Source organism: Scomber japonicus, chromosome 16 (genome assembly GCF_027409825.1).
Source record: "Scomber japonicus isolate fScoJap1 chromosome 16, fScoJap1.pri, whole genome shotgun sequence".
NCBI classification, from domain to species: Eukaryota; Metazoa; Chordata; class Actinopteri; order Scombriformes; family Scombridae; genus Scomber; species Scomber japonicus.
The window spans coordinates 15,015,810-15,035,408 of NC_070593.1; the positions used below are offsets into that span (position 1 = coordinate 15,015,810).

At 40.6% G+C, this 19,599-nt stretch overlaps 1 protein-coding gene across 1 annotated transcript; it reads right to left on the minus strand.

The window, feature by feature from the left end:
• Positions 1-717: 717 nt before the first annotated feature.
• Positions 718-12,657, minus strand: tonsl (tonsoku-like, DNA repair protein). Its single transcript, XM_053335417.1, has 28 exons — positions 12,633-12,657; positions 12,410-12,505; positions 10,787-10,929; positions 10,482-10,665; positions 10,198-10,327; positions 9,874-10,045; positions 9,668-9,782; positions 9,406-9,557; positions 9,117-9,269; positions 8,372-8,488; positions 7,937-8,135; positions 7,775-7,845; positions 7,550-7,639; positions 7,160-7,232; positions 6,898-7,061; positions 6,302-6,425; positions 5,966-6,207; positions 5,351-5,834; positions 5,017-5,219; positions 4,412-4,518; positions 4,119-4,275; positions 3,910-3,988; positions 3,511-3,818; positions 2,519-2,690; positions 1,787-1,962; positions 1,562-1,635; positions 1,264-1,397; positions 718-1,153 (listed from the first exon to the last, which is right to left on the minus strand). The coding sequence occupies exons 1-28, from the start codon at positions 12,655-12,657 to the stop codon at positions 954-956; spliced, it is 4,344 nt and encodes a 1,447-aa protein (XP_053191392.1). The 3' UTR covers positions 718-953.
• Between the last annotated feature and the right edge of the window lie 6,942 nt (positions 12,658-19,599).

Sequence of the window (19,599 nt, forward strand, 5' to 3'; positions counted from 1 at the left end):
CAGTGATATAAATGGTTGACCTTGACAGAAAAGAGCTCAGAGAAAGCTGTAATTATGAAAATGGCCATCTAAAATACCATCTCTATATTAATTTCAGCAGATATTAGCTTAACTCAGATAGTTGTTTTACACTCAGTTTCATTCTCAGTGTATGTCATGAAATATGAAATACATTTTTTAAAAGTATGTATGCTACCTTCATCCATGATTCAGTTATTTTAATTTTATAATAGTAGCAACCGTGGACTTCTACATCCTGTGGAGATTGAATCTGAGAGCCTGGCATTGACAGACTTGCAGAACTGTAATTTCTTGAAGACAGATTTGAGTGAGAGATGCTGGGCAATCTCTCAAGGTGCCAAAAACGTAGCATGACAGCTAACCACTTTCAATGACGAGAGTGGTGGTGTAGTGGCCACAGACTCGAATTCACGGAATCCATGTTCAATCTAAACCGAAACAAGTGAGTAGAGGATGTATTGTCAACACAAATTTTTCCTTTATAGAAAAAGACACTAAAAGACATACACATCATGAGTCACTTTAATTGTTTTTTTAAAATCAAATCAAACAATAATTCAGTGGGTCGAGGATAAATGTGCCTCATGACACAAAACACACAGTAAACATTAACTGTCTTTATACAACTAAGACTTTCACACATACATATAAATAAGGCGTACAAAAAAAAAAAAAAAAGACATGAACCATCCAAGCTATTTACACAGTGTTTGTAGAGGCCATGTCACTATTTTTTGTGCAGTTTGTTTCTTTTGAATATTTAGGTGTGCAGCCTCTGAACAACTTCTTCAAGGCTAACACCCTTGTTATCAAAGTTGTGTCTTTAAGATTTATTTAAAAATACACGATAGTTACTGATATTCATATGGCTCAGTGATAAAGAGTAAAATGAAAAAAATGCATCTCTGAGACACACATTTCATTTCCCCCGCTCATAAGGAGGCTGCAGTAGAGAGGAAACACTTAGAATTTCGGTCAAGAAAGTGTCCAGGTGACTGCTGAGTGTCCCAGCTCTGCTTTAAGGCCTGCCGGTCCAGCTTGTTGAGTCCCTGAGAGCAAAGACGGAGATCTCTAACCAGCTCTGACAAACCATCAAGACCTGCACTGTCCCAGGGGCCAGTCACTTGACAACCTGAGGGTGAAACGACAATCCAAAATGTATACATGACATCAAAGATTCAGTATCCAAACCCAGCCTTTGCTCATTTTTGCTCACATTTTGACCCACACATACACATTTACCTTGAAGGTTTAAAAAGGTAAGTGGTCGATGAGCTTCTCTAAGAGAAATCAGGATGCTGTGAAGTCCTTCTGAAGTGACAGACGGGTTTCCTGATAGGCTCAGACTCACCAGAGTCGGACATGAAGGCAGGCACCTGAAAAATAATTTGATTCTGATAAGTAACTAAATAAATCCCACATTTCAGATGTTTCCATGTGCTAATTTTGAGGATGCATATCAATATTTTCACAGACTAAAATCATATGATCGTAGGTGTTGTGGTGATAATTGCCAGCAGACACATTCACACACACTAACCTGGCCAAGGTGGCTACACTGCTGTCTGTTAATTCATTTGCTTCCAGACTCAAGTGGGTCAGTGAACACTCGTCCTACAAGGGGAGATACATTTTTTCATTTCACTGTTAAGGTCTACGTGTGAGTCTTAATGGTATGTGCGAAAAAAAAAAAAATACATGAAAGTTATTTGTACAATAAAAGTTGCTGTGTGCAGTCTACATAACATGATTTTTCTGTGTGTACCTGTGACAGGACTTTGGTCAAATGTTCCAGTGCTGGGTAATCAGCGGGCCCCCTGCGGACAGCAGACAGGTCCAGGTGTGTGAGACTATGCAGAGGTAGAGTTTTCAGCACTAGCTCAAAGCCGGTGGAGCCCAGTGCATTGTGGGATAGACACACTGATTTCAAGTGGCCCGTGCCTGTAAGATTAAGAGATATCCATGTATTATTTTACTCATGTTAAACCACCAAAACCACCAAAACCCATCCTTTTTCAAGCTAACATTTTAAAAAAAGAATGATTTATGCCCTGTCTGGTCCATTATCCATCCCTTTATGATTTTTAGATAAATTATTTTAGTAATTTTCTTACAATATGAATTATGTTTCACATCTTTTATCATTGGTTATGTGCAATAATTCTAGCTAGATGTATTTAACTTGGGATCCGGGTGCTCCACTACATTGTCTGGGTGGTCTACCTTTTACACAAATGCATCACTGCATTGTCTTTGAGATCCATGTATTTACTGATCATTAATGCATAATATGTTTGCAGCTGGGTGCAGCACTTTTTGAACAAGTGCACCTTGGCATTGTCTTGTCAGTTGTGTATTATTTCAACTATGTATTTTCTTGTCATGTATTGCTTACATATACTGAAGCTTTTCTCTGAGCTTCCAGTTCACATAAGCTGAATGATTTTCACAGAAAAGATGCCACTTGAAAAGAAAGAAGGGACTTTTAGACTGTTACCTGTCAGAGCGTTGGCTAGCAGCAGTCGATGCTGCTGGAGGAAACGAGCAGTGAGACCACAGGCCTGCAGAGACAGCTTAGCTAACAGAGGGCAGCAGGACAGCAGACAGGACAGAGATTCAGACACACCGTCACCCAGCGGATTCACACTGAGGTCGAGCTCCTCCAGACACTACAAAAGATTGAATTCATATTAAATGTAAGATCTCATTCTCACTACGATAGGATGACTGTGTATGTTAGCAGTTTGGTTTGTGGTATGTGGCATAGTGCATGCATAGGGTATGTGGTGTGGTATGGTATGGTATACAGGACGTTCAAGTAGTAGTACTTACAAATCACAGTGGCAGTAACACTTGAAATAGACGTACAAACAATAAAAAAAGGAAGCTGTCGACCATGTGACTGAGAAGCTGCTAATAAAGTTAAAATCTGCTTCTGCAGCCTTACAAAAACATTTGACTGCCTCCTCATGCAGTATGACATCTGAACTCAATGTGCCACGACAGCAATAACTTTGCACACACTGCTTAATGCTTACTTGCTGGACTTGCAATAACCAAAAACAAAACCATCTATTTTTGTTTATCTTTTGAGGTTTTGAGATATCAGTTTCTATGAACTCTGCAAGCAGTTTGATAAAAAGAGGAACTGAAAATGACATATTTAAAACTCAAGCATTTGTTGTGGACAGGGGTTTGAGAGATGCATGTTGCTTATTGTTTTTAAATGTTTCAATGCTTTCAGTAGCTCAAAGAATTTTATGTTTGGGGCCAGCAGAAATTTCAGAGGCAAAAGAAACTAATGCCAAGAGTAGAATTTAATGATTTATAGTGAACATACCCTTTGAAGTTGCTATTGTTATGTATGTAATTAAACTACTACTCTTGTCATTTTAAACATAATCAGGATTCAACCAGCAACATATATGGGACCAAATTATAACCAAATGCTGCACAGCTTCATGAAATGACAGCAGAAACACTCTTTACCGGAAATGCAGGATGGCTCTGTCCCTTTAAAGCATTTACAGCCTTCTCAAGCCCCTCTCCTGTGATGTGGTTGGCAGAAATGTCCAGCAACCGAAGTCGAGGCATGGTGATTGTTGTTGCAATCAGTTCAGGGAGAAGGTTATCGTGGAGACGGTTGCCGGAAATCCGCAGTTCGGTGAGACTGGCCTGCAGTTTTAGGGCACGGAGGAGGGGGTTGAGGGACGAGGGGGTCAAGCTGAGGCCACACACCGACACAGACGAACTCCCATCCTGCACCTCACACAGCCGGGTGACACGCTTGTTCTCGTCTGCAGAGAGACACAGGCGCGCCATGCTTTAAAGCGCATCATCAAAATTTGCATGCCTACGCTTGTGCATTTATGTGAGTGTGTTGCTCACCCACTGCCAGACTGTGACAGGCCTTCTTGTAGCGCTCAGGGAGAGGAGGGAGATCCCAGGAGGACACTTCAGCTAAGACCTGCAACACACCATAAAATTACATGCAGTCCTTCAAAAAGAAAAAAAGTCTGAACTTGTTGTGAAATTAAGTAAAACAAATCTTCAAGCAGCTTTTAATAACTTAATTCTTGTCCTCAAATTGGCCAAACCTCTTCATTAGTATGCAGAACAGCCAGCAGCAGGTCCTGTGGGGAGAGCAGGGCACCATCCTTCTGCAGTGAGAGACGAGGCAGGAGGCCACACTTCTGGTAGTACCGCTGAGCTGCCTGTTCACACAGCCATGACACAGTACAGGAGTCTGCCTCACTGGATCACAAGGGAATAAAATCAGCTTCAAGTCAAAACCATTGTTAAACCAATGTCAAACAATACTGCAAACAAATTGCACCAGAAAGCAGAGAGAGGGATATTTTTGAGGAAAATCAGTAAAAGTCATTCAAACCTTTGTGGAACTGGGATGAGGAACACGTCTTCCTGAACTCTGACCCTCATTCTGATTGGTGGAGGCAGTGATGTGGGGATGGGAGTTGCCAGCATGTGAGTCGGAGGCTGAAATAAACACATATAAGCAAAACAAACAAGCTTTTGTCATTTAAACCCATAATGCGTGAGATCACATACACTGATCTGGAAATGGATGGAAAACTTACATGTTCAATGTTTCCAGCTTATTAGGAATATTAGAAAGAGACAAAAGAGACAAAAGCTGACCAGTATAGCATTCATGATGCTGCTGTATTCAGCTGTATTATCTTAGCTAGGTGAACCCAACATGTGTGCAATATTGCTCTTAAACCTGCAAAATGTGCAGTTTGAGTTCTGATGTACAATTCATGTGATGACAGATTCCTGACAAATGATGCTTCAATTACAGCCTCCAGTGATGTTGCAACACTAATAATAATTATAATAAGTAATGTCTCTCTGTAAATTTTGACTCTTTCCAACTTGAAATTAGTCAAGGTACAGCAGCCTTTTTTGAGGCAAATGATACTGTTTTATGTGCATTTATTCATGAGAAGTAGGGGTACAACACTTCTTTCTAACCTGCATGTGTATTTGTGGAGGCAGCGGACTTTCTGGTCTGATGTCCTCATCATCTGTAATGGTTGGGCTGTGTGACCTGTTGACTTCTCGTCTGCCCAGCCTGACCATTCCTGGCATCTGAGTCATTTTGACCTGGTGAGGCTTCAGTGAGCCATTCTTTTTCAGAGAGAGACTCCTGCTGGAAGAGGAAGGAACTGCAGAACCTGGCAGAGAAAAGGGGCATAATGAACGTAAAATGAGGTGTAGAAAAAAGAAAATCACCGAAGAAATGATGGGGTTTAAACACAAAGCTTCAAAAAGGTGTGTATTTACAATGTTGTGGCTAACCACTCACTTCTGCTGTGTATCTCAGAGTTCAACTGCCTGTTTGGACCCCTGGCGGCTGGAGACAAAGGGTTGTCCTCCTCTTGTACTCCATTATGTTCCTCCCTCCTCTTCTTCTTCTTCGGCTGCATCTCTCCTAAATCATCCTCCAACCAATCATCTGCCAGATACTCCTCCTCAGGAACCAGAGCTGATCTATTGCTGGATGGGACAGCAGGTGTGCTGGAGAACTGGGGCTGCGACAGACCCTGGAAACGAGCTTTGGCACTGCCCAAGCCTCGGATGGCACTGTGGTACTCCTCTCGTGCAAAGACAGATGGAACAGGGGCTTCCCTGATACTCTCTCGACCAGAGCTGGGGATTGAGCCGGCTTCCTTGTTTGGGGGAATGTCTTTTTGACTGGGGGCTGCTGGGAAACTGTGTCTTGGACGGACAGGACGGAGGGGACTGACCGGGCAGTCAGAGCCGCTGTCGTCTGAGCAGCTGCTGTTATTCTAAGACACAAATATACATATCATATAAGTAATCATATAAGTCAGTTTCCGTAATGGCAATATTTTGGGAGAATAATGTCTGCAGGATTATTTTCTATCTAGCATTATAGAAAACAAACACCAGAAATTACCCCATACAGGACAGCAGCCTCTGTTCCTCTGGCTCTGTGCCGCTGTGTTGAGCCACTGCACTGCCACCGGTTGTGGCTGGCAGGTTCTGCGTTCACCTGAGAATTCCTGTTGCTCTGGGACCAGTCCTGGTTGGAGGAACAGCCCCCTCCAGAAGACGACAGCGGCTCTGAGTTCTCAGCATCAAACAGCTGACTGTCCTGCAGGGCATCGAACGGCTTAGCTGGGGCTGGAGCAGCAGGAACTGTGATAGGCAGAGATAAGAAGGGAGACAGTGTTTGAGAGGATATTTAAAAAGGCAAAGAAGGCTGATTTGGTATAATGATGAGAGACCTCACCTCCCCCTGCCAATGCCTTCCTCAGAAGCCTCTCTGTTGCAGTGCACTCCTGCTTGGCGTCATGGTCTAGCTCTCTGCTGTACGTCCGCTGCCACTGACGCAGGGTGTCAGTGGCAGTGTTACCCTAACAGAGGAGAGTAAAAAATAGACACCCATTTACGCAGCACTTATTTCTCTAGGGTAAATTAAGTTCAGTCTGGAGAGATCCTTTGCATTTCAAAAGTGTATGTCTGACTCCTGTTGCATAGAGCTGTTTAATGTGTTTATTCAGCTCAGCACACAGTGTGACAACTGAAGGAGTGAAGTTCAAAGGGTTTAACATTACAGGTGATTCTGGCTTTGCTGGTTTTTTGTGTAACCAAAGTGATTTTATGTGTATTGAGCTGTTGTAGATACAGAGTCGATTTCTTATATTAAAATTGCAGTCAAATTGACATTTGGCAAAAGGCATTGGAGAGGTTTGCACCTGCCTATGTCAATAATTTAATTACAGCTACAAGTAAATTATACTACTATTAAAACATTTACTTCTGGAACAAAACCTGGAAGTTCACTTGGGCTCTCTGCAGATGATGACACATTTAACCGCAACACACCTTGGAGTTGCGTTGGGTGACGGAAGCCCCTCGTTCCACCAAGAGTCTGGCCACCTTAAAGTTGCCGCAAGCAAGAGCATCATGTAGAGGAGTCACCCCTTCACATAATGGACCACCAGGATCATTGATGTTAGCGCCTCGCTCAAGCAGCACAGATACAATGTCTGATGAGAAAACGAGTGAGCAGATAGAGAGGGAGTGAACAGCTGAAGAGAAGAGTTTTCTTAAGATATTAATAATAGTATAATCTTAAATCCTTTACCATAGTGACCATGGTTGCAGGCCTCGTGTAGGGGAGTCCAGCCACAGTAGTCCCTGGGATTAACTGGGTGACCCTGACATATACACAAACAGGATAACATTAATTATAATACAATATAGGTGGTCTGTTGTGGCGTTTCACAGAGCTGCTGTCATGACTGCTGACTTGCAGACTCACAAACTCCGCTTCTTAGACAAAAAGCTGTAGTCAAAGATGTTGTTTATTTGACTGATGAACCCCAATTTACTGAGGAGTTTTGCTCTAGTGTACGGCTTCTTTCAGGTTGCTTCCAAGATTTATGATTGTCTTGATGTAGCTTCTTTGGACAAATTTCCAATAAAGAAAGGATTTTTTCTAACAAACAAACAAAAAATATCCTTTTTTGCTCACCTGTTCCACCAGGTACTGGACCTGCTTCAAGTTCCCATCTATACATGCTCTGTGGAGAGATGTTTCACCCTTCTCATTCCTCTTGTTCCACTGAATGAAAAAGACAGAGAGAAGTAGTAGGAAACATAAGCACAGGGACTAAAAATGCAGATATAAGACGAAGTCCAAAGACGAAATGAGATGCTTTTGCAAATCGTCAAACAACATGACGATATATGCCCTCACCCTTCCTGCCTTCCTCCTTCCTGCCTTCCTCCTTCCTGACACCATCTTGTCATAGCCCTCCAAATCATCATCTAGAAACCATATGAGACACAAATAAGATCATTTTAGCATAAAATATAAGCCATGGGTCTAGAGATGGATAATAGACAGCGCACAGCCTACCGGAGTCTGAGAGGACGACGTCACTATCATCCAGTGGTTCGCTGTTGTCCATCTCCTCTTCTTCATCTTCCTCACCATCGCTGTCATCTGGACTCCAGCCCTCTGAAGCACACAGCTCCTTCAGCCTCGCTTCAGTGTCATCGGCATCTGATGAGCCACTTCGCCTCTGAGCCGCCAACCAAAGCCTCAGCACACGCTTCTATAGGATAGAAGATGAGCCTTCATACATTTTATATATGCTAAATACCTGAAGTCTTTGTTGACCATCATTCATTAAAACATCAATTACAGTTTCCATTGCATGCGGATTTTCTGCTAAATAAAAAGGCTGATGTGAAAGGCTTTTTTTCATGTGTATTAGAGTCCCTAAACTTTGAGATTTCAGTGAATTGATTTGAAGTGTTTCACAGCTTTCAGCCTGTAATGCTTCCTCACCTGTAGTCTGGCCTGTCCAGACTTCTGAGCGCAGTGTAAGGCCGTACTGTAGCTGTCGTCAAAGGCACAGCTGCTCTCCTCCTGAGCCGTTGCGATGTTCAGCCATGTGCTACATTCCTGAAACAGACACATACAGCCCATTAGTTACACACACAAGTATGGACAATGTACAGTATGAGAGTTTTTATCACAATTATATTTGATTCTTTAAATAATGTATATCATATAGGGCTGCAGCCAATGCTCTTTTTTTAAATTATCAATTCATCTGCCAATTATTTTCTCAATCATTTTGTCTATTAAATGTCAGAAAAGAGTGAAAATGCTCATTATAATTTTCTAGAGTCAATGATAAATGTCTGATTCTGGCCGAATAAGGATTCAAAACTCAAAGGTACACCAATTTAAATCCAGTTTAAATCTATTATTCAGTTATCAAAATAGATTCATTTGCTGTGTATCAGCTAATCAATTAATCATCGCAGCTCTAATATCCTGTTTGTGAGTCATCTAAATTATCAGAACCAATCAATTATAAAGTCAGATTTTCTCCCACACTGTCATGGAAGTTGTATCTGTGTTTTTCTGTTCCCTGAACCAACACTGTGGAATGACTGTGGAATCAGAAAAAGGTGCTGTAGTTTTTCAATCCATCTACATGACCCTGATAACACTCCTGTGACTACAGAATGAGCCTTTAAATAGAGAGTAATGCTGGGTAACGATGCAGGTTGTTCATGATTACCTCAGTGGAGCTGCCCTGTCGTAAAGCCAGCTCCTGTCTGTAGTGCTCCACCGCCTTGCTGTGCTGTCTCAGGTCTGTGTAGGTCGCAGCCAGGGACACGTGGATGACGGCCAGCTCCCTGGCAGGCTTTCCCATTGCCTTGGCACCTGTAAGCTACACCACATTGACAACAAACCTTTATGTAATACATGGTGGTATCAATCTTCTCTGGAGTCAATAAGGTCAAATTGTAGTGGAACTAAAATGCATTAAATAAGGCAAAGATGAACTTAAACAATATGTTTCTAACCTGAGCTTGATACGCATCCAGAGCTTTTTTGTAGCAGCCGACTTTACAGTAGAGGTCCCCGAGCTGTTCTGCCAGCTCCACAGCCTGATGGGAGCTGATTCCTTTGCTCTGATCTTCCCCCAACTCCTCCTCTAATTTACAGCCCTTGTCAGCTGTGAAATTAAAAGAAAAAAAATCATGTAATGAACTCAGCCATCTTTGAAATATACAACAAAAAAATCTAACTAAATCTTGAATACATATAACTGAGTAGCCTTTTCACCATATTTGAAAACTTTCTTCACTGCCTGGCGGTCCAGTGGCTGCTGAGAACCCAGCAAGAGAGCTTTCTTCAGAGATCGCCTAGCTGCTACAAAATCACCCAGAGAAAGCTGGACCTGTGAGCAAATGTCACAGATACACACACATTCAAAAAATGTACAGCCACAGTGACAGAAAATGGGAAATTGTTACTTTATTTTTTCATACCTTGCCGATGCAGTTGAAGCACTCGCTCTCACTGAACTTGTCTTTGATCTTTCTGGCACACTCTTTGGCCTGTTCGAGGCAGCGCACAGCATTAGAATGTTGACCGTTACGGAAGCAGATATTGCCGAGGTTAAAGTTTGCACGGTAGAGATCCTCCAGCAGCTGGCTCTTTCTTTACAGGATGAGAATAGAGGAAATCAAAAGAATGAACAATGCTTTACCGTAAGCTTTTCATAGAGAATCAATCATAAAATCACTGACAACTTGCCCTCGGCCAACCTGAGTATTTAAAATAAGATTTAGAGTAACAAAGGGTGTTCATACTCTGCAATAAAAACACTGCGTCGGATAAACTCGCTGCAGCGCTTGGGCTCCCCCAGGTGATCACAGACCAGACCGAGATTGAGGAAGAGACGAGCCTTCATCTCACTAATCTCTCGCCCGGGAACAGTTCCTGGAGAACACACAGAGAGAGAAACAGAGAGCGTAACATTTGTGGAAACTTCAGAAAGTAAAGCGACATTAAAAATATTACAACAACCTAGTAAAATGAAAGTTCAATATTTTCCACAAATTCCTGAAGATACACAATGCCAAATCGTACACACCTTCTAGACGATCATTCACAATGGCAAGGCTCTTCATGAAGGTATCCTTTGCTTGCTCTAAAGTGTTCCTCAATTGGTCTGATTCATAACGGAAGAGGTAGGTTCGGCCAATAGTGGCCAGCGCCCTCTGCTCCTCAGCGTGATCTCTGACAGAGCGAGCCAGGTCCAGGTGACAGTGCTGATGCTGGAGAAGACACGTAAACAGAAAACCTTTTAAGTGCTTCCTTCCTTCTAAAGTAGAGCTTTCAAAAATTGGTTCAATAGCCACAAAAAAAAAAAAAAGTGCATGCAGAACTTCTACTCACTTTCAAAGCAGCGTTGATATTTCCCATCTCAGCGTAGCACTCTCCTATCTTTCGATGGGCCACAGCGCGTCCAATCACATCATTCAACACCTCAGAAAGAGACAACTCCTGCTGGTGCTCCTTAATGGCAGCATCGTAATCACCTGTGACACAGAGGGATTAAATGGTAAATGGTCTGTACTTATAGAGCGCTTTTCTAGTCATTATGACCACGCAAATCACTTTTACATTACATCTCATTCACCCACTCACACACATTCATACATTGATACTCATCAGGGGAAAGCTAACCATTCATTCTCATTCACACACCGTTGGCACAGCAACGGGAGCAACTTGGGGTTAAGTGTCTTGCCCAAGGACACATCGACATGTGGACTGGAGGAACCGGCAATCGAACCACCAATCTTCTAATTGGAGGACGACTGCTCTACCTCCTGATCCACAGTATAATACAATATAAATTAAAAGTGGTATGCAACAAAAACAGACCAAGAGCACAACCTAAACATTACACTTAATAGTGGTACAAAAGCATGTCTTCATAATGTGCAAAAAATATTTGACAGAGAGATAGGAAATGAATGCAGACTAGCATGAATTTGTACCACAGTATGGAGGTAGTGAGGAGGTCAAAAGATAATGCATATAGGACAACAGGGCTGACTATACTCTAGTAACTGCACATTGAGGGGGTTTAAATCCAGAGGGAGTAAAGTGACATCAAGGATATCAACTCATGTAAACCCTCTAATAAGAAGACCAATTAATGATCTGCAAGAATGAAGCTTCAAATGTATGTAGGAACAAAGATGCCAACTGAAAACTACACTTAGGCCAGCGGCATGGCCCGTGTTACTTTGTAATTATCTTGAATAATAGCATGTACTGTATTTTTGTAAATGGGCACAAGCTGAGTGTGTAACTTAGAAGTCTCTGTCCATTTGTATATTTCACATAATGATGAGTGTAGAGCTGCAATGATTAGTGGATTGATCGATTAGTTGCCAACTATTAAATTAATAGCCATCTATTTTGATCATCAATCAATTGTTTTTGAATCATTTGAAGGGAAACTGAATGTATACATTTTCTGATTCCAGCTTCTCAAATGTGATTATTTTCTGGTTTCTTTAGTCTTCTACGACAGCAAACTAAGTATCTTCAGGGTGTGGATTATTAAGGACAGGACGAGACATTTGAGGACTTTTGGGCTTTGATCAACATTTGTTATGACATTTTATGGACCAAACAACTAATCAGTTAATTGAGATAATAATTGACAGATTCATCGATAATGAAAATGATCAGTAGTTTCAGCCCCGATTGCGTGTATGTTTTGTAAATGGACACAAGCTGAGTTTTAAAGTTACATGTTGGGTCTGTTTCAACAACCTCCATCTTTATGTCTTACACAATGATGAGAATCTATGTATAATCATGATTTATGTTGATTGATGTATGTTCTAATTTCTGTCTTGTCCCTATCAGTGTATCACATATAGTACCAGACATCATTTGGACGCACCTTTTGCCTGGTACTTTATGATCTATGATTCTGGACAAGATCTCTTACTACATATGATGAACAGCTACATTGTACATCATATAATAAGCACTTACCATTTCTGGACAGTAGCTCTCCCAGCTGATTGCAGATGTTGGCTTCTTCTCTCAAGTTGTTGCTGTTCTGGGCTTTGCTTTTTGCTTTCTGCAGCTCTGCGGGAGGTTTACAGATGAAACGTGTAGTAACGGTTAACCATCAACAGTGTAGACAATCTAAATGCAATGCGGTTTGAATATGTCTGTCACCTTGCAAACACAGTAACAGTGAGGCAACACTTACGTTTTATTTCCCGTGAGAGACTCATCTTGCTAACAGCCTGCTAACTTACAGCTGCTGCTCAATGACAACACAGCGCGCCTGACTGATGCTAAACGGATACTAACTCTCAACTCACAACTCACAAATATACACAATCAAACGCCTTTTTTTTCACTTCCCTGTCACTAACACACATCTCTGCTCGTCCGCTGAATTTCTCGGTGTCATTTTCGCGACCGATCGTGCTTGTTATTTGTCGTCAAACAGCAGAGAAGCAGTCAGCATTAGCTTTCTGTTCAGGAACTTTACAATACCCCGCCACGACTGTACAAACCAATGATATCGCTTCATAGGATCACGAGGTTCTTTAACCCTGATTTTGGCCTCACAGGCACAATAACTTCCTCACTCGTCGTCAGGATTAAAAGGTCACATGTCCAACTCTTTACCTCGTCGTCTACTTTAATACATTTTTTAAACATAGCACATTCAACATGTGGACGTTTCTTAGGACAGGAATATAGAGAGTGTTTGCCTGACAGACAAAAAGTAGGGTAAATCTAACAAATATTTACACCAGTGCGTGACGTAGTACCACACAGTACCAGAGATGGTAGCAGGAACCTGTGAGTATCTGTAGGGGTTTGACATCTGCTGATTGTTTGTCTTTTTTCAGTCAGTACAAAATTTAACAAACAAACAAAGTACAGGAGCTCACTATAATCCTGTTTCCTGGTCTGGCTTGTGTACTGTACCGTATGTGGGCCAATTCAAGTCCAGCAGGTTAAAGGCAGAGCCAGAGGAGGTAGAGTCACCTAATTCCAGTGTCAGTTCAGAAGACAATCATCTAAATCCTGTGTCACATTGGCTCATGAATTCTTTGCAGAGGTTAATTATAGGGCTGCACCTTCTGATCATTTTCATTATCAATAATAATGTTAGAAAATATTGATATTAGGAAATAGGAGCAAAACAAATCCAATATCGATATACTGGCTGATAATATTATATGTACAAAATATACATAAACATACTTTCTTGCTGTTGCAATGATCCCTCAAATGTGGTTATTAAACACTTGTGACAAAGATATGTAATGGACGTTAATATATTACAGTTTAACAATAAACTTTATTATATAAAATGACATCAGTGTAAAGAAACAGTAAACTTCTCTGGGAATTTAATAATTAATTAATTAAAAAAACATAAATAACTTGAATTAAGAAAAAGGGTCAAATATACATAAAATGCTACCTTTATAACTTTAAAAATATTGGCACATGTCGGACAACATATTTGCCGATACCGATATATGATCGATATGATAATATCAGCTGACCAATATATCGGTTGGGATTGAGTTACAATGTCCCAGTTAAAGGTGACATCTTCAGATGTCTTGTTTTATTTGACCAGTGTGCCAAAACCAAAAAGATATTCAGTTTACTATCATGTTTGGACAAAAAAAACATTAAATCCTCATATCTGAGAAGATGATGACAGTAAATCTTTTGCATTTTGCTTAAAAATGACTAAAAGAATGAAAGTTGGCAATTTATTATCTTCCAGTTGATTAATCATTGCAACTTGAAAACTGGTTCATTTTTGCTGTAATCTGCATCTCTGTTTGTAATGAGGTGTAATATATGTGAGCCTAGTTCTGCAGGGGAAATCAAATCTCTGATCAGGAATAATAATAGTATTAGAGACATGTTTGTAGTCATTTATTAACATTGTCAACATTACATATCTTAGTTACAATTCTTCAGTGACTACATTTAGGGGATACTTATCAAAACCAACTATTAGCCATGCAGTGTATTAAGAAAGTATTCACATTTGTTATGTTGCAGGCTTATGCTAAAATCATTTAAATTAATTTTCCCCTTCCTCAATACACACTCAATACACCATAATGACAAGGCTAATACAGGATTTTATAAATGTTTGCAAATTTATTAAAATAAAAACACTGAAATATCACATTGGCATAAATATTCAAACCCTTTACACAGTACTTAGTTGAAGCAGCGATTACAGTCTTGAATCTTCTTAAGTGTGATGAGACACCTGGATTTAGGGATTTTCTGCCATTCCTCTCTGCAGATCCTCTCAAGCTCTCTCTGCTTGAATGGGGATATTTTCAGGTCTCTCCAGAGATGTTCAATTGGGTTCAAGCAGGGGTGATATCAGACCTTTAGAGGGGCTCAGCTCCTAATGAGAGTTTGACATACATTGCCCTATAAGTGTTCAAATCCCCTGCTAAACTACTCATTTCACTGGATCATTTATATTAAAACGAGAAGAATGTATACATAGTTGAGTGGTATACTATGGTGTGTAATAATAATGGTTCAGAATAAACAATCACAGATTTCTACAGAGAGGACCCTAAGAGAGTTAGTGAACCCTGAGGAAAAGACTATTTATGTTTTTAGAAAAAAATACAATACAACAATAATCATATTTATTTTTAGGGGTGCTTAGATCAAATTTAGGGGTGCTTGAGCACATTTAAAAAGGGTCTAAAACGCCCCTGGCTCAAGTCAGGGCTCCGGCTGTCCCACTCAAGGACATTCACAGAATTATCTCTAAGGCACTCCTGTGTTGTCTTGGTTGTGTGTTTATGGTCATTGTCCTGTTGGAAGGTGAACCTCTGGCCCAGTCTGAGGCTTTGAGCACTCTGGAACAGGTTTTCATTGCTTTTTTCAGCTTTCCCTCAACTCCAGTCTCCCAGTCCCTGCTGCAGAAAAACACCCTTCAGCATGATGCTGCCACCACCATGCTTCATTGTTGTGATGGTATTGGGCAAATGATGAGCGGTGCTTGGTTTCCTCCAGATTAGAATTAAAGTAATAGTTCAATTTTGGTGTCATCAGATCAGATCCTCTTTTTTTCCTTATAGTCTGAGAGTCCTTAGGTGCTTATTTGCAAACTCCAGGCTGGCTTACATGTATCTTTCACTGAGGAGAGGCTTCTGTTTGGCCTCTCTGCCATAAAGCTAAGATTGGTGGAGGATTGCAGTGATGTTATCCTGGAAGTTTCTTCCATCACCACACAGGATCTCTGGAGCTCAACCAGAGTAACCACCAGGTTCTTTGTCACCTCTCTTGCCAAGGCCCTTGTCCCCTGATGGCTGAGTTCAGCTAGCACTAGGAAGAGTCCTGGTTGTTCCAAACTTCTTCCATTTAAGGATTATGGAGGGTGCTGTGCTCTCGGGAACCTTCTATGCAGAAGATCTGTGCCTCGACACAGTCCTGTCTCTGAGCTCTGCAGGCAGTTCATTCAACCTCATGGCTTGGTTTCTGCTCTATATGTATTGTCAGCGTTAAGGCCTCATATAGACAGGTGTGTTCCTGTCTTAATCATGTGCATTCAATTGAATGTTTGAAAAGTGAACTCCTACTAATGTGTAGAAATAGAGAGAGAAATGGGAGGCACCTATTTGTGTTATAGCAATAGGTCTGAATACTTATTAGTGTGATAGCAGTTAGCAATTTTTGTTTTTGAATCAATTTCCTTTTTAATACATTTGCAAAAATTATAAAAATTCTGTTTTCACTATGTCATTAGGGGGTATTGAGTGTAGATTGATGAGGAAAACATTTAATTGAAATGATTTTTGCATAAGTAACATAGCAACATAACAAAATATGAAGAAAGTGAAGGGGCCTGAATACTCTCTGAATGGACTGTGTTTATTTTCAAAAATAGATATATTGGATATTGGATGTTGTTTTATCCATTGTCTTACAAAACAAAACTAAACATTGATGTCAGCTTAAAAATCCAGACTCAGCAGTAGCACAGATGATGGATGCAGATGGCCAAGGGGTATGATGCATGCTACATAATGCCAAAGAAAAAGCTATCTACCTGGCCTAATATGACTGTGATTATGAAGCCATAAAAATGAGACAGTCAGGAGTTTTACTTCAAAGCATACAACTGGGATGCAGCCCTGCATTCTTTCCCAACATCATCAAACACTTTGCTATCCATCTGAATTCAGTTAACAAATGATGTCTCAACTATGGGGCTTAATGTATAATATATGAGGCTGGCTTTATCCACACAGTCAGCAAAACTACTGTAAAGAAAGACCTATAATTCTAAAACACAAACAATACCTCGCATTACTTACACCAATTTTCAGATTGACGTCCATGGAGCTAACCCAAATTCATGATTTTATAATCCAACTGTCAGTCTGCTATAAAAAGAAAAAAAAGAAAAAGAAAAGGGAGGCACATGGCCTGGCTGACGGTGACGTCGGCGCAGAATTGATTTTTAATTGGTGTGTTTGGATGGACAACATGACAGACAAATAGTGATACAGCCTCTAGTGTGTCACTAAAATAACCCAACACACCCACTCATTCATTTTATTATGAGTTTGTAAAGAAGGCTGAAATGTGTGTGACGATCAGAGGGGTGTTGTCTGTCGGGCCCTGCAGTGATGATTTTTAAAAAGGTTTCTGTATTGTCTCAATATTTCATATTATATTACCTGCTAGTTATTTTGGTTTACAAGCTTTTTGATTAAAAACTATATTGGACTAATATTCACTTGGTTTGCTTACACACCAACCTGTATTGATGTCCAAAAATATTCCCAAATCTGGGTCCTCTGAGATAAAAACAAAACAACACCACAATAGGCAACATGTTAACAATTCAGCAATCATAAAACTTCAAATGTACTGCATAGTTTTATATCAGGGATTCAATTCTAATTAACCAGACACACAGCAAATATCATGAGGCACCAAGCAGAGATGCAGCATTGTCAGTTTTTTGGCAGAATGATTAAACATCTTTGACATGCCAGACACGGGACTGCCAGCATCAGAGGAATCCTTTCACATCAGACGCAGACTTCCTCTCAGCCTCTCTGTGTAAAGCGATGACCTTACAAATGAGCACGCTGCATCATTGTGAGAATTGGTGTTTCTGGGCGGTGCAAAGTAGAGTAGAGCACATCAGAGTGCAGGATATCTGAGCACAGCAGAGCACAGAGAGGCAGGCACATCCGCCGCTGGAGGGATCAAATCTGTACCATCTGACGCTCAAGGATTTATGGGTTTAGTCAAAATTGCTTTTCCCACTGTGGAGATTAAGCACCGTAGGATGTTTTCCACTCAGGCCGTAGAATAGCCCAGTGTAGCTGCTGTTGCTGCTGCTGCTGCTGCTGCTGCTGTTTTTCTCCCCTCTTATCGGGTCCGACGCTGGAGAAGGGAATGTCTCAGGAAGGCAGAGTACTCCAAGCCCAGGAGGGGAGTAGATTCTGACTGACAGGAGAGGTTCGTCCTCTGGGGAATGTGAACCATGCAGGTGGATGCTGTTCTTGTGCTCTTCTGTGTTTGGCTCACGAGTGCAGCTGGGAAGATGGTCCAGCCAAGGGGTCACAAACTGGAGACCTACAAACAAAGCAGGTAATGTCAAAGGAGCCATGAGTGTGCAGTGCATCAGTGATTATGCACATTTTCATTGTTTCAACAGGATGACATTCGCTTAAATTAAGGTTTTAATGTGAATTCTGCAAACTGACTGATTTGTTAAAAGTCTCTTTCTCTTAAGGATTTCATTATGAGTCTGGTGGATATTCTCTTTTTGTTTTACATGATGTTGTCCAGTGTTTCTAGTGTCACCTGCTGCTCCCTCCCCCTCTGAAAACACACTTATTCAGACAGCAGATTGGAGAGCGGAGGGAGAGAGAGAGAGAGAGAGAGAGAGAAAGAGAGGGAGAGAGAGACAGACAGACAGAGAGAGAGAGGGAGAGAGAGAGAGGGAGACCTAAATCCCCACATCTATTTATGCACTACTGAATGCTGTGTTCTCTTGCCCCACAACTGCTGCAGGCCAGTAAATGACTGTTGTCCTCGCCGGCAGCAGTTGTAGTCAATGTCGTTTTCAGGTGATTATTTAGGCTAATTGCTACCTTGTTAATGCATCATTGGATTAAACGTTTTAGCCGTGACTGAACTAGATCTGGATAGTGTTAAAGCATCCTCAGTTCGACTTTTTTATTGATTGAACCTGGCTTTGACATTTAGGACTGGAGGTAGAAAGGATTTAAAAGGGTTTGTGCATATGAATATTAGATGTTTTATTTATATGTGCATGTGCAGTCTGACACATCTGTAGTGGCGGAAATGTGACATTTACACTACAAAACTTCTTTTTAAACAAAGTATATTCATTTCTGTAAAATAAAAGATGAATTAAAATGATTCTGTTCATTTTGTGCACATAATGATCAGCGGTATTGATCTTTTGTGTACAAAATATGGAATCATTTAAACATGTAAAAAGGTATTTAAAATATCTGAATCTTTACATATACCAACACCCTTAGAGGAAATTCAATTAGAAAATTAATTAACTAACCCTGCCAATTATTGTTTCAAATAATGGAATTGTCTATAAAATATCAGAACATTGCAATTCTCTGACTCTCATAACTTCCTAAAGCCCAGTTTGATTTAATATTACTTGTTTTATTCTACCAACACTCCAAAACCCAAATATGCATGTACCATCACATGAGGCAAAGAAAAAGAGGGAATCATCTCACTTGGGAGGCTAAATTTTGTTGCCAAAAAATGACTCAGACTATTAATCTCTTATCAGAATACTTGCTGATTAATTATGTTGAATGACTAATCGATTAATCGACTAATGGTTTCAGCTCTAGTACACAGTCCAAAGTTTATTGAACACTCTTAGATTACTCTGACTGAAAAGCGAGATCAGCTCAGGAAAATACAAAGCTTTTTTTCAGAGATCATCTAGCTGCTATAAAATGCTGTTGGGGTTACATACAAATAAACATTTTCACACACAATTTTCCATTAAGGATTCTAATGTAAACTGAACACATTTCCAATCATTTGACATGTAAATAAGACAATCTTTCTTTCTCACAGGAATATCATTAAACAGTTCAACTGTAGCCCGCAGCCGCAAGTGAAAAACTGCCTTT

What these genes read in the sequence shown, in the direction of transcription:
- tonsl (XM_053335417.1), bottom strand. Translation starts at nt 12,657, where the DNA reads ATGAGTCTCTCACGGGAAATAAAAC. An exon ending in CTGTCACAGTCTGGCAGTGG is followed by an intron (nt 3,819 to 3,909) that starts GTGAGCAACACA and finishes GTCTCTCTGCAG; the next exon opens with ACGAGAACAAGCGTGTCACC. An exon ending in TACCTTTTTAAACCTTCAAG is followed by an intron (nt 1,154 to 1,263) that starts GTAAATGTGTAT and finishes TTTCACCCTCAG; the next exon opens with GTTGTCAAGTGACTGGCCCC.